At 39.5% G+C, this 27,483-nt stretch overlaps 1 protein-coding gene across 6 annotated transcripts in view; it reads right to left on the bottom strand.

Annotated features, from left to right (window-relative positions):
* The window catches only part of KIAA1549L (KIAA1549 like), a 147,774-nt gene that overhangs the window by 30,266 nt on the left and 90,025 nt on the right, over window positions 1–27,483 (bottom strand). For 3 of the 6 annotated variants that reach the window (XM_081882291.1, XM_081882294.1, XM_081882296.1), the window contains 6 exons: window positions 27,157–27,320; window positions 20,727–20,917; window positions 17,730–17,857; window positions 16,462–16,485; window positions 4,833–5,011; window positions 3,051–3,268 (listed from right to left, as the gene is read on the bottom strand). In XM_081882291.1, the coding sequence (XP_081738417.1) occupies window positions 3,051–3,268; window positions 4,833–5,011; window positions 16,462–16,485; window positions 17,730–17,857; window positions 20,727–20,917; window positions 27,157–27,320 (904 nt within the window). The remainder of the gene's footprint in view (window positions 1–3,050; window positions 3,269–4,832; window positions 5,012–16,461; window positions 16,486–17,729; window positions 17,858–20,726; window positions 20,918–27,156; window positions 27,321–27,483) is intronic. The other 3 variants (XM_081882295.1, XM_081882293.1, XM_081882292.1) reach the window with 2 other exon arrangements.

Genomic DNA, 27,483 nt, shown 5'->3' with positions numbered 1-27,483 from the left:
TCTGTGAATCAACCCCACCTGAAATAGCAACACTCTGCAAAGGGGTTTCAGGGAGCTTCCAGCTTCCACAAATCCCTTAATTGGGTAGAATTTGTTTTGCACTTCTATCTTCTATCTTCTAGGGAAAGGGGCTAGAAATATGGAAGGAAGGAGGCAAGGCGGCAATTCAGGGAGGTGGTATGAATTTTTCCTAAGGGAATAAGGTCTCTAGAGTTCCCCTGTAGCTACCGTTAGAGGACAGAGGGGCGAGTTAATTCCAGGGGGCAGAACTGTCTGCAAACCCAAGGCAAATTGCTGTCAGAATGCACTGTTGTGTAGGCTGTCACCTCCTTTTTCCAAAGAACTACTGGAGCCAGGGACAGGGCAGCTTAACATGTCCCTCCCTATGCGAGGTACAGCAGGGTGGGACTGACACTGGCCCTACACTTCTGTGATTAAAAGATTACACTGTTTTCAGATTATTTTAGGCAGATTCACACCCTTGACCTAATTGTGAAACTATTAAGGAAGGGGATGGGGGGGAATCAAGAACAGTACATATAATGAGCAGTCTTTGTGAAATTGCCCTGAGATTGCCAATTAGCTGATTTAAGGAAGATTCACTAATGAGAAGGGAGGTATCAACATGAACAACTGGCACAAGCATAGGTTAGTCATTGTCGACAGGGAATACAACTGCAGCATTTTTAAACACTGACTACGTGACGAACAATACTCTGAGGAATCTATAGGGCTGGGGACCTGGTCCATGTACAACTCAGTTTATTTAGTACCACTGATAATTTGTAAATGTTTTTAGAGTGATGTTATACAAAAATATGAATGCGCGAAGGCCAGTGTGTGAATAATTTATTTGGTGACAGTTTTATTTCTTCACATTTTGAAGTACCAAGCCAAGAGGGAATAGTAACAGTAGCTGCAGAGGAGGAATACGGAGGAAAATATTCCTAATGTCTTTATGATTTAACCTATAGATGTTGTATACTGTTTTACAAAGAGCAAATATGCAGAATTTTAAGATCTAATTGATTAAAATCTGAACTTCTCTACTAACTAAACATGATAAAATGCCTGTAATTTAATACCCTTCTGCAAAAGGTGGGTATTACTAACCCAAAATGACATCCAATCCTGAATAACGTCTGAATTTGTGAATATTCCCTACCCACAAACACACACAAAAAACTTTTTCACTATTTCTCTAAAACAACAAATAAAACATTAAAAATCATGGAACACACACACCATGGCCTCTTTCTACATTGTGCAACAGCAAGCAAATCCCAGAGTACATAATAAAATTTACTGGCTCAATAGTAAAACTTCATGCTAAATATGCGTTAAGGATTTTTGTTCCTTTGATACTTTCTAACCTTCCAGTCATGATTCCAGGGCTATATCACTTCCACTGTGTATATTAATATAACATTTCTGCCTGCTTCATTTATATTCCTAAGATAGCCTATGCTAATAGAAGAAGCTACTGTATAATTCAAACTTTATCTTATCTTCTACTATGCATATGTAACAATTCCACTTGCCTCCACCACTGGAGACCTGTACAAAGCCCTAATGTCCCAGCAATGGCACCAGACCAACCAATCAAGAATCTTTCTTCTTTGCTGACCTGAATGGCCTTAGAATTATGTTTCTCTGGCGCTTACTTTCTTTTTTATTTAATTTTAGCCAGGCTCCAATTTACATAAAAGCTGTTGGAGCTCACCATTCTTTATATACCAAAGATATTCCAGAAACCATACGCTACATTTCCCTTGACTTCTCTGCACAGGCGTTGCAGGCAGATCTAAGCAGAGAGCCCTGTATCTCAGGTACTGTTTGAGGGATACCTATATGGGCTGGAGGAAGAACTGCAAACAATTCCAGGTAGAAAAATCACTTAACAGTTCCTAATCCCTCTTGGTCTGAGAAAACAGGTGACAATACAGCAACAGTTCAGTTCTTATTGCTCTTGAGCAGAAAAGCTCTTTCTACACACTTCTGCTTGCTTTCTAAGCCTTGCATAGTAGAACTGAGCATTCTGTATGACATCCACACAACTTCCGACTTTCTATGTGCTGGAGTCTTTCTGCTTATCTTACAGTCAAAAGCCCATGAAGGACAGCCGCAATAAAAAAATTAATGGCCAGCATAAAAGTTAATGGTTCTTGTTTATTACAATACTAAGAGACACCAGCACAACTATCTGTCCTTATAAGAATAAGTACTGTATACTGAACTAAGAAAGCAACAAATTCAGATGGGGAACATTAAGAAAATACAGAAAATTCCAACAGAGGCCACATATTACCTCTTGTGTTTTAATACAAAAGCAATTAATAATTTATTAATTACATCAAAAAATGGGGGGGGGGGCAATGCAATCCACAGAATCACCTATCTAAAGCTCTTCACAGCAGGGTTTCCTGTTCCTGCTAGCTAGGGATGATGGGAGTTGTAGTCCCAAAACAGCTGGAGACTCAAATTTTGGAAACCCTGCTCTATAAAAATAGGGTTCAGCATATACTCGACCATTCTTTTTCAGAGAAATGTATGACTCCGTTCATATAACAACAATTATGTCCCTAAAAAGTATTTGACTGCTAACATAGGCAAAAAAGGAGAAGTCATTAGTTTGTAACATTAGCATTTGAAAGTTGCTGCACTGTCGTCTATTTTTCCAACACAGCACAGGACACTCCAGGCAGACCACCATCCCTCTCCTGGTGTCAAGAGATAATAGTAATTCTGAGGTCTGATCAATAGGCAGGAAAAAAGAGAATGTTATCCCAACAGCCATATTGCTTCTCAACTCTTTTATCATCATATTACAGCTTAATACATTCATAAATAAAGTACCAATCATCTCAAGGAAATGGCAAATCACTAAACAGGGGAAAGATGGCAGATATGGGAACATTCTTCATGCGCAAAAAAACCTTGTCACTTCATGCTGCCATTCTGCCAATTGACACTACTCCTCACGACTTGCCTTTTTATGGTAGAGGTGGAAATGATGAGGGAAATGACAAAAATATATACCAAATACTCACCTGTTTTTGGGTTCTACAAAAGGAGAAGATCCATCCGTATCAGCATCCAAAATATGATCTATTTCATTTTGTGCTTTTTCATACATCTTTTTTCTGTCTGCTAAGCCCTTGTTATTATCAACTTGGGGAAAGTCATAATAGCCTTTTCGCTTGGCTTTCAGGCGTAATTTGTTGCGATAGTGCTCTATATCAGATTTCTGCTTCAAGGCTTTGTTAACCTGACAAACAAAAAATACTTATTATAATCAAATCTATTTGTTCAGATTAACCCTCTGATTAAGGCTTGTTGACTTTTGGCCAATTATTTTATAGCCTATAGATTATGTATGAGTAGGCATTTAAGTTTTTTGGTAGAATTGGCAACTATCCCTAGTTAGGCAGTAGTGTCTAATCCATAGTTTACAATGGTGATAAAAATGGGACACTATCCTCAACTACCTATGCCAGACCTCAGCATCAGGCAAATCTCAAAATAACAAGGAAATCTGACTACATTCAACTCCCAGCTCACTTCTGCAAATCATGTTAACAGTCTACTCACATTGGCAGTGAAATGTCATAGCAATGAATGCATGCAAGATCACTGCTCTAAGTGCCTATAATGGAAAATCGTACATTGCAAGTTTTTTTCCAGGTTATGGAAGAAGAACCTCAAACTCATCTGTGTTCATTACCATTACTAACATGAGCAGACCACATGTGTGAGCAGTGATTTACAGCAGGGAGTAGGCAGCTGACTGTGGGGAATTTCAATCTGTTTTATTTATAACACCATTCACTTTAGCCAATGAAAATGTGAGTTCATGATCTGGATTGGCTCTTATCACAATGTGCAGTAATGTGAAGATGTAACTAGCCTTTTCTCTATACTGAGAATAGACAAAATAGTGCTCTGCAGATGATGCTGAACTACAGCTCCCATCATCCCTGATTGTTGACCATGCTAGCTGTGGTTGATGGCGGGTACTATGTTGGCTACCCCTGCCCTATACCTTAGGCTATATCCCTCCAACCACAACTTTGCATCAGAAGTAAGTTTTTAAACAAATAGGTCTTTTATGTAAAGTATGCATTTATTGCACAAACAGGTCCTGCTGTATGGAACGCTGAATAAAATGAGGAAAGGCTGCCCCCTTTCCATTTCATTATGTGCAAATAGTGGGAATTTTCCCCTCTTGCAGGTCTTCAGTGTCAATTGACAAATATCAAATATACATCAGTTTAAATATGAATGTGGAAAGAAATATGGGGAGACCGGGGAGTCCTGGACTGGGTACACTCCCCTGGACGGAACCAAGTCTGTAACTTAGGAGTGCTCCTGGGTCCCACACTGTCACTCACTGGAGACTCAGGTGGCCTTTATGGGCTAGAAATGCCTTTCTCAACTACGGCTGGTTTGCCAGCTGCAGTCCTTTTGGGGCAGAGATGACATGGTCACGGTACTCTATGCTCTGCCAACTTCCAAGTTGGATTACTGCAATGTGCTTTACATGGGGCTGCCCTTGAAGACAACTGGGAAACTCCTGTATACTGGAGACTCAAGTGGCCAACTCTGACTCATTTGCCAGCTATGGCCTCTTTTGGACTAATGATTTGCTGCTGTAATCTATACAGCTCCACATACAACCTGTCAACACCACAAGTCACAAAACATTCCCCACCAGGGGTTAGCTTTCCAACCAGTGTCAATCGGATCTGGTAGCCAAGTGCTCCTCTGAGCACCTGCTTTAAAGACCCGCCAATGCATAAATGATTACACAACTTTATTGGATATAATCTTACCTCTCCATTAAGGACAGCGGTTTCCTGATTCCTGTCTGAAGATGTGTGTGCGGGAGGCAAAGCTACAGGCTTTATGGCAATCAACTGTACAGATCCAGAAGATGTATCGAAGGGATCAATGGCAGACTTGGCAATGCTATCAAAGAGCATATCTCCCTCCTCTTCATCACTTATGGGAACTAAAACATATTAGGATTAAGTCAGCATATGGTTTGGGCATTTCAATTCTGAGTTGGTGAGGAGGAAAGTGAAAATGAATTGCATGTAATCTGGGGTCCCCAACATGTCCCTGAGAGTACCACAACACCCCAGAAACAGATATCCCTGCTACTCACCAAAGCCCTCTTGACCCTTCTCATTTTTAAAAAAATTAGTTTTGGCCTTTTATGGTTGTTTCATTGGGGGTTGTCTAATTTTTTGTCTATTTATTTTGGGGTAGGTGTGCATGTTTTGCCTGGGGGTTCTGGGTATCACTGGTTATTGTCAGTGAAATATGTATTTTTGGGTGGGGCCACAATGGTTTTGTGGATTTCGAAATGTGCCTCCATGCTCCAAAAAGGTTGGGGACCCCGGATTGTAATAAACACTTTCTGTATATGAGCCTCCTATATTTAAAATCACTGGCATTAGATTTCAAATCCAATGAATCTTTTGGGGGTTTTGTCATGCAAGGCATTATGATTTAAGCAGATACTTCAATAAAGGAGGGTTTATTTTAAAACAGGCTGTGCTGCTGAGCATACAGGTAAATCATATGAAAGAAATGCATTAAACTCCAAACAATTAAGGGAGGGTGTTGCATATGGAAGGCTAAACAATATTTTGTGACACTGAGTTGGCATAGCAATGTGTACAGTGTGGGCCATTTACAAACAGTAATTATTTTGTGGGTGAAATTCAATTGCATATGAGCCTTCAGGTGGTGCAATTAAAGTGAATTTGGTGCTCTTGTGCAACAAACCCTCTTTTTCTAAACAAAACGAAACAGACTTTTTGATGTTAGGAAAGTGATGAGTAAATGCACCGGAAAGTGTGCAACAATAATTGCTTGATGCAAAATCATATTATCTCCCTGTAAACAGATCATAACCAATATCATATACTACCTGCCAGCAAACTTTGTGGACACAATCAGGATGAATGCAAAATAAACTGGTCATCTGAATGCTATCCTAACAGGTACCTGCTACCTGGTTCAATGAGTCTTAGGCCTGATTCAGATATCAAGATGATAGTGAATGAGTACCTCTACTACTACTACTTTCCTTGCATTCTCTCCCTCTCATCTCCTCCTCCGCAAGTGAGAACAGAGAGAGAGAAAGCTTTCACTTTAAAAGAAACCTCTGATCCCAAATTCTGGTATGTACAATCTCAAGGAACTGTGGTTTGTTCTAACCACAGCTGGTCAAAACTACAGGTTCCAGACACTAAGAAGAGAAGAGGAGGAAGGAGGAACAAGATAGCCACCCATGTATTTTGTTCCCCCTACATGCCCACCCACCCAAAAGTAGAGATCCTATCAAACTAGTTTAATTAATTCTGTTATGTAACCGAGTGATATTTGTGCTATGTCCAGTATAATCAAAGAATAAATTACTGTCGGGCTGGCATTTTCAAACCTGTATTACCGAAGATTTAGTTCCTCTGAAAATTTATTGTTCTTTTAATTACTGTAAGAATTACAGTGCAAGTCAATTTATGCCATCAAGATATGAAGTTGGGCTGTTCCAACAAAGCCTGCATTATACGTTCAGAGTGATCTGAAGCTCATGTACACACACAGGAAATAAGTGTCTATAGCAGCTGTGACAGGAACTTACTTAAATTGTTGAGAAGTATAAAAGTTATCTCAGGCTTCTTATTAATTTCCTTATGGTTTGCAAAACTGTGCATAAAAAGTTCTCTTAGAAGCTTTTGGAAAAGAACTGCACATTTTTCTACAAATATATACAGTGGTGCCTCGCAAGACGAAATTAATCCGTTCCGCGAGTCTCTTCGTCTAGCGGTTTTTTCGTCTTGCGAAGCAAGCCCATTGATGGCTTAGCGGATTAGCGCTATTAGCGGCTTTTAGCGGCTTTTAGCGCCTTATTGGCTTAGCGGATCAGCTGATAAGCGGCTTAGGAAAAGGGGGGGAGGGAAAAAAACCCGCAGGAACTCGCAAGACATTTTCATCTTGCGAAGCAAGCCCATAGGGAAATTCGTTTTGCGAAGTGCCTCCAAAACGGAAAACCCTTTCGTCTAGCGGGTTTTCCGTCTTGCGAGGCATTCGTCTTGCGGGGCACCACTGTATAGGAGATTGGGATGAAGAGTGGCACAGGTAGGCATTGCCAAATAGCTTTCTACCAATGGGGAGGGTATTTTTGTTCATTGAAATATGAAACTTAGCCTCCGTTTTACTTCAGTTTAACATTATTTCTTTAACAATACACAAATTGCATAATTTATAAAATAAATGACACATTACAAGAACCACAATGAGGCTTTTGGTCTAAGAAGCAGAAAAGCATATCATTATGAGGAGGACTTTCTCAGACTGGGGAAGGGTGATTTTCAGTGGCAGCTACAAACGCATAAAAGAGAAGGGATACTTGATGCAATTCAGGTAGTATGGAGATATTCCCAGCTTCCACGGAAAATTGTATTTCCCCCAGTCTGTGGGTTATTCAAATGTAGAAAATGGGAATTCTCACACTCATCTATTCTGCCAAATACAGGGCTTCTCTTTGTCTCTTACATTCCTGGCTCCAACTACAAATCCTCCCTTCCAAATCACAAAACAGAGCCTGCTCACATGTGTAAAGAACTCAACTTCATAACTTGTTTGACTTACAGCACAAGCCTAACCATGTCTGATCAGAAACAAACCCTATTGAAATCAATGGTGTTTACTTCCAGGTGAGTTTAGCTTTCAGCCTTAGTTAGCTTGCAGTCAGTGGGCTCCTGTATCATTATATACAGTAGATTTCTATGAGAGTCAGGGAACCCTGGGTTACGTTTGTATCAAATTCCATTTTTTGTCAATCACCAGAGCAATTACAATACCTTCTATCCCCACCTCTCTCATTCATACATACATGCACACACCATAAAGGCATGGCCAATACATGAGATAATAAAGTTCTGACACAATAGAATGGATTGTAGAATTTAGATTGGGGGGGGGTGTCCATTTTTAAATCCACATACATATCCATTAAAAAGCCCTCCAGCAAAAGAAAAACTGGACAAGAAAAGGAAAAGGTTCCAGAAAGCTCTCTATCCTTTCTGCCAATTTTCTATTTGTAGTGAGCTGTTCTTTTTTTCTTTTTCTTTTCTCTATATGGGGAAGGTGTTCAAAACAATATTCTAATATTTTGACTGATCCATTCTACCACCTTGGGAACCTTTGACTTCATTATGCTGCACAGAGACTGAGCACATGTGATTGAAGATATGTTTGACAAATGTTGACATTCCAAAAACCCAGATTTGCCCAATTTTTCACAGTTCATCTGTGATCGCAGAATGTTTAGATAATGTTTTGTACCTATCAAGTTCAATTTTAGCTGTATTTTAAAAAATAAACTTTATTCTTACAGCATAATAGATGCACCTTATTCTTTTATGTTTTTCGCACCCTTCTCTTTGACCATGTTTTTTAGATTGAAAGCCTGTAAGATCTGAAAGCAGTGTCATTCAGTTGTACTTAGGTGTAGGTGCTATACAAATAATGAATATTATTGTACCATTATCATCATCTTCATCACTGCCATCACAATCTAGGGTGCTTCACTCTTGGAGAAACTTTGACACAGTGATGCAAAATCATTTTATTCTGGTTTGGGCAGCTACCTGAGAAAGTTAATGGAACCTAATGGAAGAAAAGAAATCCACTGGATTTCTTATAGCAGTATTGGTAGCATTTGCATGTGTGGAAGACAGATGTTGGCAACTGGAAAGTTTACCCAAGACAATAACATGGGATAGGCTCCAAGGAAGAATTTAAGGGTCACAACTCAACCAAATGATGTTAATATATGTACAGAGTCCTTTCTGCTTCATTTTCTGTTTAGAAATTATACAGTCCATTTGACTGGCGATGTGCCAATTAACACAGAAAACTGCTGGGTGGGTGGGTGGGTGTTTTTTTGGAGGGGGGGGTCCCCTTTCAAAAAGGCATGCAATTTCAAGGGCATTGAAACTGTTATATCTTCTTTTATGAAAACGTGCAGCATAATAGCATTTTCTAAATTATTTTCAGACTTTGTTTTACAGCACAATTCTATATATATATGTCTGCTCAGAAGCAAGTTGCATTGAGTCCAATAGTGCTTACTCTCAGGGAGATGGTTACAGGATTGCTGCCTTATACTCTTATACCATTTCAGTTGTAGTAATTCATATGACTACTAAACCTGGAGGTCAGGTAGTGATCTCTGGCCAAATCCATTTATCAGAGACTGTAGATGTTATCACTAAGCCTATTCTTAAACCCATTAAAGCTACTTTGGGGCTACATTCCTGTAAATGGAATCTTAACTGTTGTAACTACCATAGTCTTCAACATACATTTGTTGACAACCACAGAAACTGAAAAGTACTAGAGATCCCAGATGCTGTTATTCATTCACACATTATTTCACTCACTTGAATGATACAGTTCCCATGAGTGCAAAAAAGTATTCATCACAACATATGAACAGATTATATTGGATAAGGGATAAAGAAGAAAAAAACTATGTCAAGGCAGTAGTCCTATAAAAACTAAAACTGCAATCCTAATCCCGTTAACGTGAGATCAGGTCCCACTGAATTCAATGGGATTTACTTCTGAGTAGATCTAGTTAGGGCTACAACTACCTGGAGAATTCAGTAAACATGTACAAGACTGGGCTACACTTCTTTGGGTATAAAATGACCAGACATCACCATGACAATAGTAAACACATCCTAATAATGTGTTTTATGTGTTTCCTATCCTGTTCTCTAAAGACTTGATTTGAATCGACCACATACATAATAAGCAAACCCAGTTCCTTCATTTAGTCAGAATCCTGCTCTTTGATTATTTTTTTCAACGTTATATGTCATGTTTCAGCACAAACTTTCAAGCTAGCCTTAAAATACAGCCTCAACACATATCTTAAGAAGAAAACAACGCCAAAATTAATTATTTAAATGTGAGCCTTAAACTATGATAATACTGTATAAGAAAGCTGGAAAAGGAATTTCTCTCATCCTTGGAACAGAATACTTGTTCGGTAAATGTCACTTAAATTACAAATCTGACTTTATTCTTGTGTTTCATCTCACTGACACATGAGCGATAAAATCAAGATGTGGTTTACAAATGTTGGCAAAGTTAAGCTGTCATTTAGATGGCAATGAACTGTAAGCAAACACTGTGGGCAGTTTTATGTTTGGTCTTATCTATCTCTTTCACAGTGACTTCACAAAGTTTGCTCAGAAGAATCTGATTAAGCTCTACAATCATCAACATGTAAATCACCAATAGGCTCTCACAAGTGCATGGAGCCTATTATGGGGCTGGGGCAAAATACTGGATTGCCCACATTTCACCATAATTTCACAAAATACTATCTTGACAGCAGAAAGTACAGCATGTTCAGAATTTTGAAATGCACTTGAATAGACTGCGGCAAACTTAATTCTAAAGGCCTTCACTTAAAATTGTGGAGCCTTAATGAGGTGTTTTTTTTCCCCCCTATGGAAAAAACATGTTCATCTTTATGGGGAGTGCAACAGCTGTTTGTGTATGTTGCGTATTGTAATGAAGGGGGAAAGGGAAACAGCCTTCAGCTAAAGCTATTATTTTACTTTGCTTGTACACAGCTCTACAGTGTCCTTTTATATTCATTTCATCCTCCTACTCATTTCCAAAGCACAGCAACACTAACCATTTACTAGAGGAGGAAGGAGCTAGTTACTATAGAAACTAGAATTTCACTGAAATATTCTGCATATTGCACTGGCACTTTTCTGTTGAGATTAATCATGTTTCTAGAAAAGCACTACCTCTTAGGATTGCAGAGAGTCTCACGCAGCCCACCCCATCCTACCTACAACTGATAGAACAAACAATCTGAGACCAAGGTTACAAAGGCGTGTTGGTGGAGAAGGCAGCTAAGCTGGAAAGGCTCTCAGGCTAGCCTTGGGAGCTCAGACACCACATGCACAGGTTTCAAGACCAAGTGACACTGTTCATCGAAGTGTTCTTTGCTGTTTCCATGTGTGTAAATGCAGCAGGTGATAAAGAAACCCTTGGAAAATGAATTTGCAAACACACACCCATTAAGGATTATTAAGAACCCTTGTGGGTCAGGCCAGTGGCCATCTCATCTAGCATCCTGTTCTCACAGGATGTCCTAAAAGGTGCCCATAGGAAGCAAGGCCTGAGCTGCACTCTCCCCGCAACTCATAGATAAAGGGATACTGCTTCCAACAGTGGTGGGAGAACTTAACCTTATCTCCCATGAACTCACCTAAGCCTCCCCAGTAGAAGCAAATTCTGTATTTTAATTATGTGCTCTGTTTGAAGAAGTGCTTCTTTTTATTTGTCCTGAAACTCCCAATATTCAGCTTCAATGGATGACCCCAAGTTCTAGTATCCATGATAAATGGATAAAAATGTTCTATCACATTCTCACTTAACTTGCCTTTTCTCTAAATTGAAAAGTCCCAAATGTCGCAACCTTTCTGCACTGGGGAGTTGCTCCATCCCTTGATCAGTTTTGTTTCCAACACTTCAGTATCCTTTGATGTGAACTGTACACAGTATTCCAAGTGTAGTATAGATCTGCATTCTGATATTGGCAGTTTTATTTTTAGTCCCTTTGCTAATGATCCCGGATATGGAATTCACCTTTTCCACAGCTGCCACAGTCTTCATCAGGTCACAATCTTCACTGAGCGACCCTACAACCCTAAGGTCTTGTTCCTTGTTAGTGACTGTCAGCTAAGAACCCATCAGTGTATATGGGAAACTAAGATATTTTGCTCCAATGTACATCACTTTACACTCGTTTACAATTATCTCATTATTTTAGTACTCATTTATCAAGTTTGGAGATACCAATACCAATCTTCTGGGGACTTTATTTTCTACATCCCTCTATTGGGAGAACTGTCTATTTCTTCCTACTCTCTGGTTCCTGTTCCTTAGCCAATTACTGATCCATAAGTGTACCTGCCCTCTCATTCCATGACTACAAATCTTACTTAGGAACCTTTGGTGACATACTTTATTGAAAGCTTTTTGAATGTCTATAGACACAATTATTGTATGCCAATGACTCAATGTGAGATACTGCATAACTCAAATTAAAACCACAGGTACTTTTCACCATAAAATCCTTTGCTGCTAATTGATAGCATTTTCTTCCTCAAAACAAAAGAGAAATCCTGCATGAGTGATACCTCCACATGAGCAGGCACCAACATGGAGTGCCCAACTCACATGTCATATCATCTGACTAGTGAAAGGTTGGGGGAGGGAAGAGACAGAGAGACGGAGATGCATCATTCCTACACCATGCAAAAAAGTCCAGAAACTTATGTGAACTTTGCCAACTCTATATTCATTGGCCAGGATTAAACTTAAGTTACTGCAGCACATCTAGAAAAAGGAACACAATTTTTAATATTATGAAGAGGCACATTCAGAATTTGGCTGTAGCAAACATTGCTCTGTCTTTATTAGCAGGAAAGTGAGCAGGAAAACACAGTGACCCGTGAAGACGTGATCTATAAAAGGCAGTGATTTTAAATTAATCTTCTATTTAAAATCCTAACAAGCAATTCTAACTATGAATAGTAGGTCATCTCTCCCAAAATGTTAGGGTGGTGTTCAGCTAAATTGCCCAGTAGCCCAGGGACCTCAGCCTATGGAACAGAACTTCCTATCCCTCCCCTTCCCTAATCTTCTCTGGATGGTTGGGGAGGGGGGAACCTAGAACATATCTGGAGGGGGCATGGGAAGAGGAAGTCTCGTTGCACAGGCCAAAGTCCTTGTGCCAATGAAACAGCTTTATTGGCCACATCCCTTGGCCTTTCAGTGAAGTGTTTCTTGAATGTACATTTCAACTGTTTCCTATTTGTGTGCTTATCTGCACTTGAATGAGGGAAGCTTTTAAGCAGAGCTGCACTAAAGTTTATATTTTAAAAGTAACCAAATGTTATCACTTTCCTCTGTTAACTAAATGCCAGAAGAACAGATTCTAAAATTGGTCTGTTACTATGACAACTGATGAACCAATCTTAACTTTGAGTCTGTATCAACCAAAGTGAATAACAAAGAGATTCTGATTTTGAGATTCTGCATTTTCTGAAATACATTAAAAACTGAAAAAAATACATTAAAGGCTTAGCAAGATAGCCAAAGTGTGCTCCAGCTTATACTTTGCCTCTTGGGTTTTGCAGCTTGCTAATAAAGCTGTGTACATACCATACAAGTAAAACACATTTGAAGCCCATACACCCCCAAAGAATCCTGGGAATTGTAATTTGTTAATGGTGTTGGGAATCGTAGCTCTGAAAAGTATAAACTAATTCTCAGATTTCTTTGGAAAAACAAATGTCATTTAAATGTATGCAGCCTTATATTTGCAAAAACAGCCTTATATCTGTAAGAACGGAACAAAAACATGGTGATATCATTTGGTCATGCAGGAGCAAGGCCTACCTAGGGGCTGGTGAAACCGCAGACCCAAGCAGGGGGACAAAAATCACCCCAGAAATCTGTCTCCAGTTATCTATGTAAGGTCATAAGTTCAGACAAAGCTGGAACCCAAGTGGTAGAAGAAATGGCAAGGCAGTATGAAGGTAGACCACTGGAGACTCTGGTGTGCATGGCATATGTGTGTGGCAATGCGGTGATGCAGGAAATGCTTCCCATCCTTCTTGCACCACGACACAAAGGCGTGCAATTTTTTGCCCTTCCTCCTCGCCTCACCCTTACTCTAGATGCATTGGGTACTTGGGTCATGTAAAATGTAGTAATTTCCAATGTGACTATTGCAGTAAAGTTATTGGGGGGGTGGCGGGGGGGTTGGAACAGGACACTGGTACAGCTCCTTGCCAATGGCGCAAGGGACCGTAGGTACGCCTCTGTGCAAGAGCTCTTTCAGAACTTTCGTGCATAAATATGAACAAGAATAATAAATTTCAATGGCAGAAGCTCCACACAAGCAGCTCCTGCCATTGAAGTGAATGAAGAAGCCTGTACATATGTCACCAGTGTCACAGAGGTCTGAACCTGGCCATACACTAGTGTAAGAAGGCGGCTAGATTGAGACCTTCAGAGGCCCTAAGCCAGGCATAGGCAAACTCGGCCCTCCAGATGTTTTGGGACTACAACTCCCATCATCCCTGACCACTGGTCCTGTTAGCTAGGGATGCTGGGAGTTGTAGTCCCAAAACATATGGCGGGCCGAGTTTGCCTATGCCTGCCCTAAGCACTGAAAAGATTGTGGTTCCCCCTTGCCCATATGCAATTCTTTCTTTCTTATTACCATCACAGCTCAGCCTCTAAGTCGCAGTCAAACAAGTATAGTTGCAATTTTCAGAACAGCGGAGGACTGTTAGGAATTGACAGCACAATGAAAGGCTAATGATATTGGGGGGAGGGGTTTGCAGCACATTCACAGTCACCTAGAAAGGGTTGCTGAACGCTAGTAGGGTTGGTGGGGAGAATTAATCGAACGGGTCCTCGTAATGCACGCTGAAGCAATGTATTTTGCCACTTGGATAGTAATTTCATTAATGGAGTCTGACAAAAGGAGGGAGGTGTAAAAATTATCAGGTCTGCCTGGAAATTTAGTTAATATAGGTGAAATCTATAAAAGAGCGAATGCTCTAAAAATATGAGGAGTACAGTAGTACACGCTGAACTGTTTCCCAAGTGACAAGAGCAGACATGTTGATTATAAGAGATGGACCAAGGTAAAGACTCTGCAATATTCAGGAATTTCTAATGTATAGTCAGCTGGAACTATGATTCTGCTACAGTTTCCAACTGTAGAACATGGCCTGAGTTTTGTCCTTGTGGAGGGGCTACGTTTTAGATTTGTTATTTAACTGTGTATTTAACTCTCAGAGGCCCCAAGTTTGATAGAGGGGATAAAGGGGTGATTCAACATCAGTAACAAAAAGAGAACAGAAAAATGGGGGAAGAGTGTGCCGTGGGGTGTAAGGAAGTCTAACCAAGTTCTGATTTTTCGCATGGAGACTATTTAGAAATATCAAATAATTATTTAACAAATTTTGTGTGGGTGTGCATGCCCCTGCTTTGCTGGTGCCCTAAACATGAGCTTAGTCTGCCTACTGAGTAATTCTCCACTGGTAAGAAGCTGCTGAGGCTAGAACTGGGAGCTTTCAGTTCTATGTTCTATATGGTAAATATCAGAATTGCACCTTCATTGAATGGTAGAGTTGGAATGGACCCTGAAGTCATCTCTTCCAACCCCCTTCAGAAATGGTTCTGAATATTTAGTATTCTCAAACTATAAGCTGACCCTCCTGGACATGAATGGCTGTAAGAGGCTTCGTGTTTGGCCCAGAAACTTGCCGGAGCAACAAACTTCTGGTTCTCAGGTCAACCTTGACAGCTATATTAATATGAACATGCAGAACTTTGTAAACAATATTCAGGTGTCTTGCCTCTATATTGTTTGCTTGATCTGCATGCACAGCAGGGCTTACTAATGTGGTGCTCTGGGTACCAGTGAGCCTGCCAGTACCTCCTATGGAACCTGCTAAAGGTCTCAGTATATATCCCCTCAAAAATCCATTATGCACAAGTGATTGCTTGCTCTTTCTTCTCAGTTTTGTCTGCATTGGTTCGGTGTCTGATACATCAAACATCTCCCCTCTAACATGCCCACCTTTCATTAGATACCAGGACTGGACACCCACTCTCCCCCCAGTTCTAAACAGAGAAGAGGCGAAAGAACTGCACTCTCTGAGCAAGTGCAGTGGTGGCTGATGTAGCTGCCTTTTCCCATTGATGATAGGGCTGAAGTTGTGGTCCTGTCTCTTTTCCTGCTCTTTTAGATGTGGCAACCAGTATGTCACACACGTAAAGCAGCTTTTTTCTGTATCACACCACCATGCCCTTTCCCGGCAGCCATTTTGTGACTGATGCCCAAGGCACTTTCTCAAAATTACCACTGGCCCCCAAAGCCTGGCAACTCCTTGATAAACTGGAATCCAGTGAAGTTACATGAGGTTATGTTGAGTTCTCCCTTGCTAAAGGGAGCTAGTGGGAATGGGAGGGGGGGAGGCCTCTCAGTGAGACATTTTTGAGAGGGGTGAAAAACATTTGGGGAGGAAACACCAGAGAGTCCTCTGGGTATAACACAGAGCACAGTCTCTAGAGACGTCTGTGTAGGCAAGCAAATCAAGCCACAATTACATGATCTTTTCTGCCCGCAAGCAAAATATTTCACTGTAGCTAAATTCTCAGAGCTGGGTTCAAATACATGGATTTCTCACCCACCCACCCACACTCTTTATAGCAAAATACTGGTTTTAGTAGCCATTATAGTGATTGTAAAGATGCATTAGAATTGTAGCAATTATGAATTGAATGAAATATTAGTATAGTTTTAATTAAGAAACTAAAATCTCTTACCAATTTTCTTTGAGGATTTAAAACCTAAATGTCAAAGAAAAAAGAAACAAAACAGAAAATAACATCCTCACTAACATATTTAATACAGACAAGTGGACAATAAATGGTGTTTCTTCAATACTTTCAGGAAGGATTTTTAAATATATAATCTAGGGGAAACAGCATGCCGTTTTCTTTCCAATTGCTACCATTTGCTAGTTCCATTGTGATTCATGTGGATTTTGATATCAGTCTTGCAAGCAGAAGATTTCATAATTGCTATAAATGCAGGAATCTATACCCACTGCAGGATTCATATTTTACAGTGTTCTCAGGGGACAGTTTACTCAGGGGACTACTACATAGTTCAATGGATCTTTTCCAGATTAAGTGCTTTGAAGATGGAGGACAAACATTGATCCTAAACATCTGCAATCAGTTAAGTATCTTTAAAACCATATTTAATGCTGTTTGCAATGCAAGCTTTGTAAGTCTACATTAGTGCAAAATATAGTACGTTCCACATACTGTATATTTTTTTAAGATGGAGCTGCAAGTTTTAAGCCATTCACTGATAATCAGACAGCAACAAATTTTAAAAAATGACTGATTTCACACATTAGTTTACAATATACATCATTCAAAACTCAGGAAGAGAAGTAAGCAAGCAAAAAATAAATCACAAAATGCTGGGAATTAATATCCAGTTCTCATTAACTATAGCTGGTACACTATTAATCACAAAGCCTACAGTTTCAATATGAAAAATGAGACTCTTAGGGGGTGCTCTTTAGCTTAGGACCTTAGCAAAGACAGAGAAAAAGGAGGGTGCCTAAAGAACAAAGAATCATCAGCACTGTGGACCACCACACCTTAACATCCAGTTATGCCTAATTAAGGCATGCTATCAGATCTGGGGGAATTGAAAGCCACACTGAAAACAAAACAAAAAGGGCTATTTGCTATGGATACAAATCCAGGTACATGAATACAAACCACTGTACCCTATTTTCTTAATGTACTATGAAAACAAGCCAATGATTGCAACGATTCAAGAGTCTGAACAAATACTGAGCTTAGTGATGAATGGATAGCTTTACAGAGCAGAGAAATGTGTATAAACAAAGAGAGGAAACACAGCTAGAGAGAAGAATAGATGCATGGAGGGTTGTTATTTGCAGGGCATTAAAAAAAAGAATGGCTTGCAATACTGCATATTCTGTGCAGCATATCTCCATGGGAGAAATGGCAGTTATACAGTAGATCTCTCATCAGGAAACATTTCTCACCATTTCTCTTTCTTCCCTCCTCTTTTGTCACTTTCTGCTGTGCCATTACTTTCTGTGGAGAGCTTCTGCCTGACTTGGGCTTTCCTGATTCGTTGCTGATGACAGAACCGTTCTCACTAGGCGACCTGCTGTAAGTAACCATAGCAACAAGGAAGATTGTAAGTTTCTCCTGCATATTTCTCATTTCAAGGTTATTGCATTAGCTTGGTTTGCATCGCTGACTTCTCAAGCCTGATTCTTATACAAAATGAAAGATAAAAATGTTGCAATAAAAAAACACAATAAAATCAAGGAGGCATCCACAGTACATTTTCATAACAGCTCAGAATTTAGAAAGATTTCTATGCATTCACAATTGAATGCATCTCCTTTGTAAACTCACAGAGATAAAGGGGAATATTGCAAAGGACAAAAAGTCACTTTCCCCCCAATACAGAGGCCGTTAAAGCATTCTGACTGCACAACTCTTTCTCCTTGCACTCTTTCAGAAAGATGGCTGCACTCTCATTCTGTTCGTCATGTATGGAGTCTGTATGCAGCTGTGTTTATAACTGCATAGTAAAAGAAATTGCTTTGCAATAAAAAATTGTTTTATAGGCTCTGTATGAGGAGGAAAAGACCCTTTTTAGCCTCTACAAGATTGTCTTGTATCACTGGACATTTAAAAAGAAGAGATATTCAATTGTGAATGCATATTCTCAATACAATTTTGCACATTTTCATACACAGAATCAAAGCGCTGTAGAGTTGGAAGGGATCCCAAGGGTCATCTAGTTCACCCCCTGCAATGCAGCTAAAGGCTTGTATGCATATACTGTATGGGTTAGTTTTATGCACACATATTTTTGAACAATAAAGCTAACAAGAGAATATAGAAACCAACCTCTTCTAATCTAACCCACAAGCATCCACTGCAAAAAAAAAGCCTCCCCCCCCCCTCCTTGTCCACAGAAGCAACACAGTAAACAATAAACACAAAAGAAAAGGAAGGTGGCAATAAGTCACAGCTGGTGTGCCTCTCTCCTTCCTAGTCTTGTAGAAAATTAGACTCCTCAAGTTTTGTAAGGCTGTTAGGGAGAGCTTCAAGTTACCATATCTATGTCTTTTAAGTGTGATGTGAGATGCAGTTCTAAGTGTTTTAGCAAAAGGCTTAGGTGATAAATTATAAGGATGCTATTTTTAAAGGGAAACTTGGTAGTACTATTACAAATGCATTTTGTAATATGAGCTAGCTTCCCTTAGTAGTATTGATATCAGAAGGAAGGAAGCAAATCAACGACTCCTTTATTGTAACGAGTTCTGGTAATCTACTGTCAAGGAGCAATCACTGTCAGAGCATAAGACAAGGGCATTTTCAATAAATATAAGACAAGTTTATCTTTATAATTAAAGAATCTTTGGTCTGACAGAAAGTAAACAATTTCTACAGCTGTTAGGTAGCCTCAAGTCTGTGGTTAGAACTGATGCAGTCATTATCTGCAGCACCTCCAAGGCATCATGGGACTGATTCAGCCGCATACCAGAACTTTAGGTCTGCACATTTAAGGAGGATTAAAGTGCTCTGTTGCCTCGGCACAACTACTTCACTAATTAAAAAAACCCTGTCTGTTTCAGTTGGAAAGTGGCAGGTAAATGCATTGAAAAGGTGTGGATTAATGGCTATCGGGAGGAAATGTAAACACCACACAAACAAATCAAGATGAATGCTCACTGTAGTGTAACTGCCCCTCAAAAAATGCAGAATGAATGTGTAATAAAGAGTGGATATAATCTAACCTCTGTGTAAGCTTTGTGCAAGCAAATCAGGATAAATAAGCAGATTCTCCGGAGGGGCTCCATTTAGCTTAGCAAAACTCTCTCTTAAGATGCTTTTAAGTCTATATTTTCTGCAGTCTTCCCCCCATCCACTTTAAGTCCTCACCCTTACTGAAATAAATCAGAAGTATGAGTAGTTGCACTTAGAAACTATCTGGGAATTAAGCGGTAAATAAATAATACTTCTGCACATTCTCTGTATGTTACACTTGCACCTCCTTCCCTTGAGATGCTGAAACTGAGTTTGCATGATCCTCAGGAAAGAGGCCTATAATTTTGGTTACATTACTCTTGTAAATTGCCATGATAAAATAAAAACAAATCAAATCTCTTACATCTCTATTGCGGAAACTATGTTATCTCCAAATATTAATCTTTCTGACAATGCAGAGAAGCCTGAGGTGACTGAAGACAAGTCTGGCATCTGAGGAGGAAAATCCAAAGAATGTCTCCAATGATAAAGGTGGATCTAGGAGAACTCACAAACTGTGGGAGGAATTCAATGTCACGCCTAGGCGATTGTTCCTTCAGGGCAAGTATTTTGGCTTAAAAGTAAGGTTATTCCCCGCCCCCCGCTCTTGCCCACAACGGTGCACTGCTCCAGGGGTTCTTCTGTCCCCTCCCCCCAGAGCCACTCTCAGGAGGCACCAGGGGAGGAGAGGAAGAACGTCGCATTGTGCAAGCAGAAGTCCCTGTACAGGGCTTTCGCTGACAGGACTCACTAGTTGAATCCCAACCTGTGAAGCTGCTCCATTAGAGGATAGAGCAAATCCATGTCCCTGGGCTAATGAACCACATGCATCTTATTTGACTTAAGTTTCCGTTTATCATTTGAACTAAGCAAACAAACAATTGCGGACAAAGCAAGACAGGTAAGTGGTTATATAAAATGGAAGGCCACCTAACAAAATGTAGAAAGTCACTTTTTGGTAACCAATATCCCTCGAACAAGAAGAACTTGCAAAAATATATTATAATAGTAATATTTTCTGTAGGAAACCTAGCTAATCAATATAGCAGTCCATCACTCTGGCTCCAATATCTCTCTCTCTCTCTCTCTACACACACACACACACACACACACACACACAGACACACACAAAAGAAAGACCATTAATGGTTGTAAATTCCACAGTAGTTTCGAATTAAGACTGACCAGGGTGTTCCTTCTGCTGTTCTTACCTCTTTCTTGTGTCATTGGACTTTGCAATTTTAGCAGTGCTTCCATCCTGAATAATTTCCCTCTCCTGAGAGGCAGGAGCATCTCTCACTGGAAGCGGCAATACTACAGTCTCTTGGGTTACAGGCAAAACCTCATCTTCAGCTCCCTGTTGGCCCAAATGTTGCTTGGCATAGTCAAATCCTTGGACTGGCTGCAGATATGGAAAACAAAGGAGTTCTGAATCAGATATACATTTAATACATTTTTAATTGTACAATTCAAGATTTAGCCAGAGATGCACATTGTATGTACCTAAGAGTGAAGGGAAAACTACTCATATTTATCAATCCTTTGTGGAAACAGAATTAATGGGAAAGTAGCTGCATTCGTTTTTAAGTATTTTACTGTTGAGTCTAAATTGCATGCATTATTTAGAACTCCTTTTTGTGACTCTGAAAGCATCATCCATGTTTTGGCACTTGTTGGAAACCCATGTGTCTCATCCCAATACTATTCTTCTTGGTGGTATTTCCTTCTTTCTTCTTTGGCTCTGGTGACCCATGTAGTTTTGTTTACAGGCATCCATGACATGGATAATCATGGATGATAAGGTGGCTGCAACAGCCAACAGAATTAAATAGCAGTGTAGGCCAATTAAGCTGTGAGGTCAATGGAGGAAGAACATTGCACCAAGAATTTGAGGCAGCTTAGAGTAAAAAAAAGGGGCTTCAAACCACAGAGAAACAATGTTCAGAATGGCCCTATTTTTAAGCAGACAAATGATTTATTGGAATCAAATCCATGAGAGAGAGAGAGAGAGAGAGAGAGAGAGAGAGAGAGAGAGAGAGAATATGAATCAGAATATGGGAAAGAAGAAGGAAACAGAAAATGTACCAGCTTATTGTCTGCTTCACAAGTCATATCAGGTCAACAGGAGATTTTTTTCTACATAAAAAAAGTCCAATGTTTCTTAGACAGACACAGCAATCCCCCAAAGATATAAGATGGAAATGCAGCGGGAGATACTCTGACCTTGATGAAATCAGTGTCTTCTTCAAACACTGTTGCTTATATCACCCAGAACAAAATGGTTTTGAAATATTAAGCTGTACCCTTGTGTTACTCCAAAATATAAAGGAACAAATGTGACATTAAATGGCATGCCAAAACAATAAAGTCATGTTTCAGGCCTTTTGTATTAGCAACTTGCTGGAACATATCCATTTTTAAACTTTACAGATGGGCTGAAATTGTCTACTATGCAGAGCACCACATTAGCTCCACTTTTGTAACTTGTGACGATCAATTACATTCAACTGATGCATACAACATTTCACAGGTATACCATCTCTAAACTTACGTATGTTGTATGTTATACATACATACATACATACATACATACATACATACATACTTGAATTCTGACTGAGTGGGGTCACTTCAATATACTTTGAAATGAATGAATCACAGCAGCCATAAATACTGGAAGAAGAGAGTATAGATACTTAGCCTGAGACCTTATGGCTGCCATGGGTCTGCCCTTCTGCCTTTCTGCTAGGGATAGAGGGCAGCATAGATGGCTCATAGTAGAGACATAAAATGGATTAATTTCAGATTGGTACAGAATAAGGAGGGTTTCAGTCCCATCTGAAATGGCTTCAGGAGGCAGACCTATGACATTAGATATTCAAATCTTATTTCCAATTTTGGACTGTCCTCCATCACCAATGTGAAACCCTATTACAATGTTTCACATAAACCGAGCTAGAAGAACATTCCAGTGACACTTCTGTTGTCAGAGCCATTTGAAGGAAAAGCTCCAGTTCCATCTTAGGGGAAATTGTTAAAACACATAGAGGGCAATGAGGACAACACTTGATGAATCCGTTGTGACATTTTGACTGAAACAATCAATAAGCAGAGCTATTTTAGAGTCAAACCTGTCAAGTGTTTTTTCATTCGTATCACAAATCACAGGTTTCCAATGAACCTGAATATTCTATAAAAACAAAAAACAAAAGACCCTGGTTGCAGCATGGGCATTCAGGAGGCACATTCAATGGCATGCCAAAATTCTCCGGGGGGGGGGGGGGAGAGAGATAGGTTTTTCTTTTTCAAAATGAAGTAAGACACTGAAAAATAACTACAGGGGAACGTTTCTCACCTTCTTTCAATTTTCAATGCACAGAACATTTTTTATACAAATTAAAGGTTATTAAATTCAACTGTCAGAAAGCAATCAATATGTTGTCAACTGTGCAACGAAACCCTTTATCCTTATTTTTTAGCCTCTCTAATTTCTGCAGTGAAACATGTCTCTCCAGTATTGGTCTCTATAGCCACAGCAGGCGCTGTAACCCTCCAACGGTTTGGCTTCACCCACAGATGCGCACTCCTCAAGACTGACAGGTGTCAGCAATAATGTTAAAAGTAGACTGCCCCCTCCCACAGTGACATAATTGTGTTGAGAATGTCTTCAATTCTAGCTCACAGACTCCTGTTTGCAGGGTGTAGATATCTCAAAACTAGACATCTCGTTGCATATTGAGATTTGCCAGGAGAGAAGGAGTTCCTCACAGGGTAGCTGCTTTCAGTGCCAGTATGCATCCTCCCTACCATATACTTTCACACTATATTCTGGACTGTGGGGATTATTTTTTTAAAAAATAATAATAGTATAATAATCTGACATAAAAGTAAGGGGGGCAAGCTTCTGACACTAAGAAGCTCCTGAATAATAAAGGACTTCACATTAGAGACCTAATTAGGCTGGAGTTTCAATCTACTTCTGTGGTTTACTTGGCAAAACTGTTTATTCCATTCTGGCAACAGCTACGCAGGAATACAGTAATGGGGAGGAAATGTGTGAACTCCAGAAATAAACCACAAAAATCATTTCAGCATTGTAATGTGCCCACCAGTTCGAAATTTTGTGTCACAATAGTGAACTGAAGCTGACTGAATACTGTCAGATGAACTCTACAGAAATGTACTCATTTAATTACATTAACAGCAACATTTAAGCCAACAGGCACACATTATCTGTCATAAGAGCACAGGGTACAGGGTACATACACCTGACTTTCCTTGCCCTTCAGATATAAAATCATTGTCTCTAAAATCATACCATGAATTAAAATGAACAGAGATTTAACACAGATAGTCTCCACATCAAAACATAAAATAATGTAGCTGAAATCCAACACATTCAATAGTCAACCCTTGCAATGTATTTCAGTTTCTATCAGGCAAAAAAACCCTCATAAGTTTAACAAGAACAGATGCCCTTATTTTGGAGAGCATGCTTATGTGCATTCATTCACTTCTTGTGCCAAAAACCTCACTTCCCCCACTTTTCTTTTTGGTTGAACTCAGTTAACACAAATGTAGTGTAGTACAGACCATCCTTATTGTTAAAGCAATCAAGGATGACAAAAGGATTTAAGAACTCTCAAGAACCTAGACTTGATCTTTTCCGAGTACATTCAATTTGCCCAGCTTCCTTTAAAGAGCTGTCCTTAACAGGATGGCCTGGGTGGCACACAAAATCTCTTCCTTCACCTTCTGCATATTGTAACATTTAATGCCAAAGGATTCATTACCCCTCTATCCTTTCAATAATTCGCTTAGTTCCATTCACAAAGGGAGAGTTCTAAAAGGTGGTCCAGCAGGCAGCCCTTCTGTGCAAAGAGCTGCAGTGCATAGGAGTCTCTTAGCAGCAGCAGGACTGCAGCACTGATTATGCAGTTCCACTCTCCTTGTTCCCCCTTGATATGTGAAATCAAAGCAAGCAGAGCAGAGAAAATAAAATAGAAACACTCCACAAGAATAAAAGCAGCAAGCCAAGAAGGTTCCTTTTCAGAAGGCTTGAAACGTTATATTTTGCAGAGCAAAGGCTCACAAATTACCCTCAGCAGCAGCCGTCCTAATCAATAGATTTTAAATATACACAGATTATAACGTCATTTCATAAGCATAATTTTAATAAACAAACCACTTCAGCCATATTCACAGAACAGATTTTTCATCCAGAAGGTTTGCAGTGCTCAAGTAGTTTCAGGCATTTTTGCAACTAGAGAAACAACACACAGTCTATTTAAATACACTCAGCACATATTACTGGCAACTATTTGCATTGCCAAGATTTTACGCTTAATAATTTGCTAGCAATTACGATTACTGTTATGCCTGACAGACCAAAACTCCAGGCAGGCTAAAATGAAAACAAAATGTTCTTCTAATTTCATTAATCAAATATTTAACACTAGAGCACATAAATCAAAAACAGGAAGGACCTTTATCCTCTTATCCCTGTGCACAAATGTTCATTTAATTATACTATCCAAATTTTATATTCATGGCAAGAGCTTTAACTAACCCACAGAATTCCGAACTGTACAGATGCTGGCCAGAGTAATGAAGTAAAGAGCAAACTAGATGTAAGCCAGGATATGTACCCAGAGGATCATCTGCTGTTTTTCAAGAGTAAACTTTAGCCGCAGGGAAGAGGCGATTGTTTGGAGGGGGACCATGGTGCTGAGAGAGGAGAAAAGAAGGTTCCCAAAGCTGAGTCTGAAGACTCCAGATAACATTCAAGGCCATACGAGAACTTCTTGTTGCTGGCAAGACATCTTCAACTTCACCAAGTAAACTCAAACACATTCCAATACTGAATGTGGAATGCTCTCCTTAGAGAGGCTCACTTGGTGCCAACACTGTAGTTTTTCTGTTGCATTGCCAGGCCTTTTAGGAAAGTGCTTCAGCGTTCCATAGATTTATGTGTGTGCATGTGCATGTGTAGGGTTCATACCTTTTGCACTGCTGTTTCATCTGTCATTGTATTTTGATTCCAGCTTTACATTGTACCATTCATATTTCATAAGTATGCATTATTTTCTATTTTTATAGGTACTGAGAACTACCCAGAGAATTTCTGTCATTGGACAATTTGGAAATTCAATAAATAGATACATTCAAATAAATAAGTAAACAAACAAACAAACAAACAAACAAACCATAGGCAGATGTTTCATGAAAGCTTATCTGTCATCAAGGATCTTCTCAATGACAAGCCCCCAAGAACCATCCAGGAAACAATAAGCTTTCCTAGAACACAACAACTGCAATCTATTTTCAGACTCAGGTGAGGTAGCACCACTTGAGGCAGAAACTTGCTGCTTCCTATGAACTTTCAACCTCCAGTTTCAGTTCAGCCAAATGGAGGTAAAAAATCTTGAGGATTTCCCTGTTGTTTGCTTCACTATCCTACTTGTGAATCTGTTATACAAAAAAGCATGTAGCTCAGATTTTTGACTCCAATCATATTTCTGGTCTCTTCAAAAGAAAAATAAATAAATTGTGACACCTGGGTGGGCTATCAATTTTTGCTATTTCTGCATTTAAACTATATAAAAGTGATATGATATTATTATCAAAATCAGAAAAGAGACAATCTATTAATGTATACAGTCCACCCGCAATTTAGCCTCCTTTAGCTTGTGTGAATTCAGCTTTATGCACTTGGCTGAAAAAAATTAAAAGGGGAGCAGGCATCCAGTGGGGGATATCAGCAATTCCACCTGCCATTGCATTCACCTTGAGCATGCATTCAAAAGTGCAGGGAGAGTGTGTTTTGACTATGCACCAATTTGGCTTTATGCACTATCCTTGAAACGTAACCATCGCATAAGATAAGAGTCGACTGTACTGTTTATTTTTATTTTTTTATTTCATAAAATTTTAATAAGGTTTCTAAATTTTTCTTAAATGATGTCTTGCTTTTCCTTTTAGATATGACTAGTACCTAGTATCTAGTATAAAAACTTCTACAAAACATAGAAGTACTGATTGATATTGATCAGGATATTTTATTCCCCACTTTAACCTGGTAGAGCTAGATCGTTTGTTTCTTTCTTCTTTGGCATGCAGGCACAACTGGTGAATATCTATTATCTCATTTCAACCATGCTGTTCCACTATGGTCACGAGGCACTAGTAAGTTAATAGAGTGTTTCAAACACCTGATAATGGCCTTTTTAGACTCCCTGGCAAAAAGAACTGAATAGCAGCAGTTATCAGGAAGCATATTGCTATGAATCACGTATTCTATTCTGTACTTCCTTCTAACCCTCCTCCCAATAATGCCTGCTCAACCTGTATGGTTGAAAAAAGAGGGGGTTTTTTAAAGGTTATTCTGAAGACACATTAAGCAGCTAGTACTTCCTTCGTTTCACAGGGACTTACACTAGAAAGATTGCCTTGCACTTGGGTGGAAGCCTATAAATGGGAACGGCTTCATTCTGTCTCTGAGCACAGAGTATTTATTGTCTTATTGGTTTAGTAAAATCTGTCCAAAGAGAGCACAATCTTGTTCTTCAAGTACAGAACGATGGAGAATGTAACACTGAAGAAGAAATTCCCATTCCTGAGCCTGGGATGAAAATTACTTACTTTGGCTCTCTGTGGCAGGTTCATCATGGTATCTCCCTTGAAGTCATTTTTGTTCTTCCTGCACAGAACTGCCGTGATAATGATGATGATGACTGTAACCACAGCAATGGGAGCCAACACTGCAGCAATGATCCATAGGTTGTTGGGTGGGTTTTTTACCACAGCTGTATATAATAAAGAAGGAGAGAAAGTAAACTTATAAAGCAATCTTATAATGAGTCAGACCAGCAAGTCCAGTACTGTTTGCTCTTGGCAGGAGCTCTCAGAAAGTCTCACGTAGGCAGATATTTTCCCCAACCGTTCAAGCATGTGAATTGTGCTCTACCA

Source organism: Podarcis erhardii (genome assembly GCF_964252035.2).
Source record: "Podarcis erhardii genome assembly, chromosome: 1".
Lineage (NCBI taxonomy): Eukaryota > Metazoa > Chordata > Lepidosauria > Squamata > Lacertidae > Podarcis > Podarcis erhardii.
This window is presented reverse-complemented; position numbering and strand designations above follow the sequence as displayed.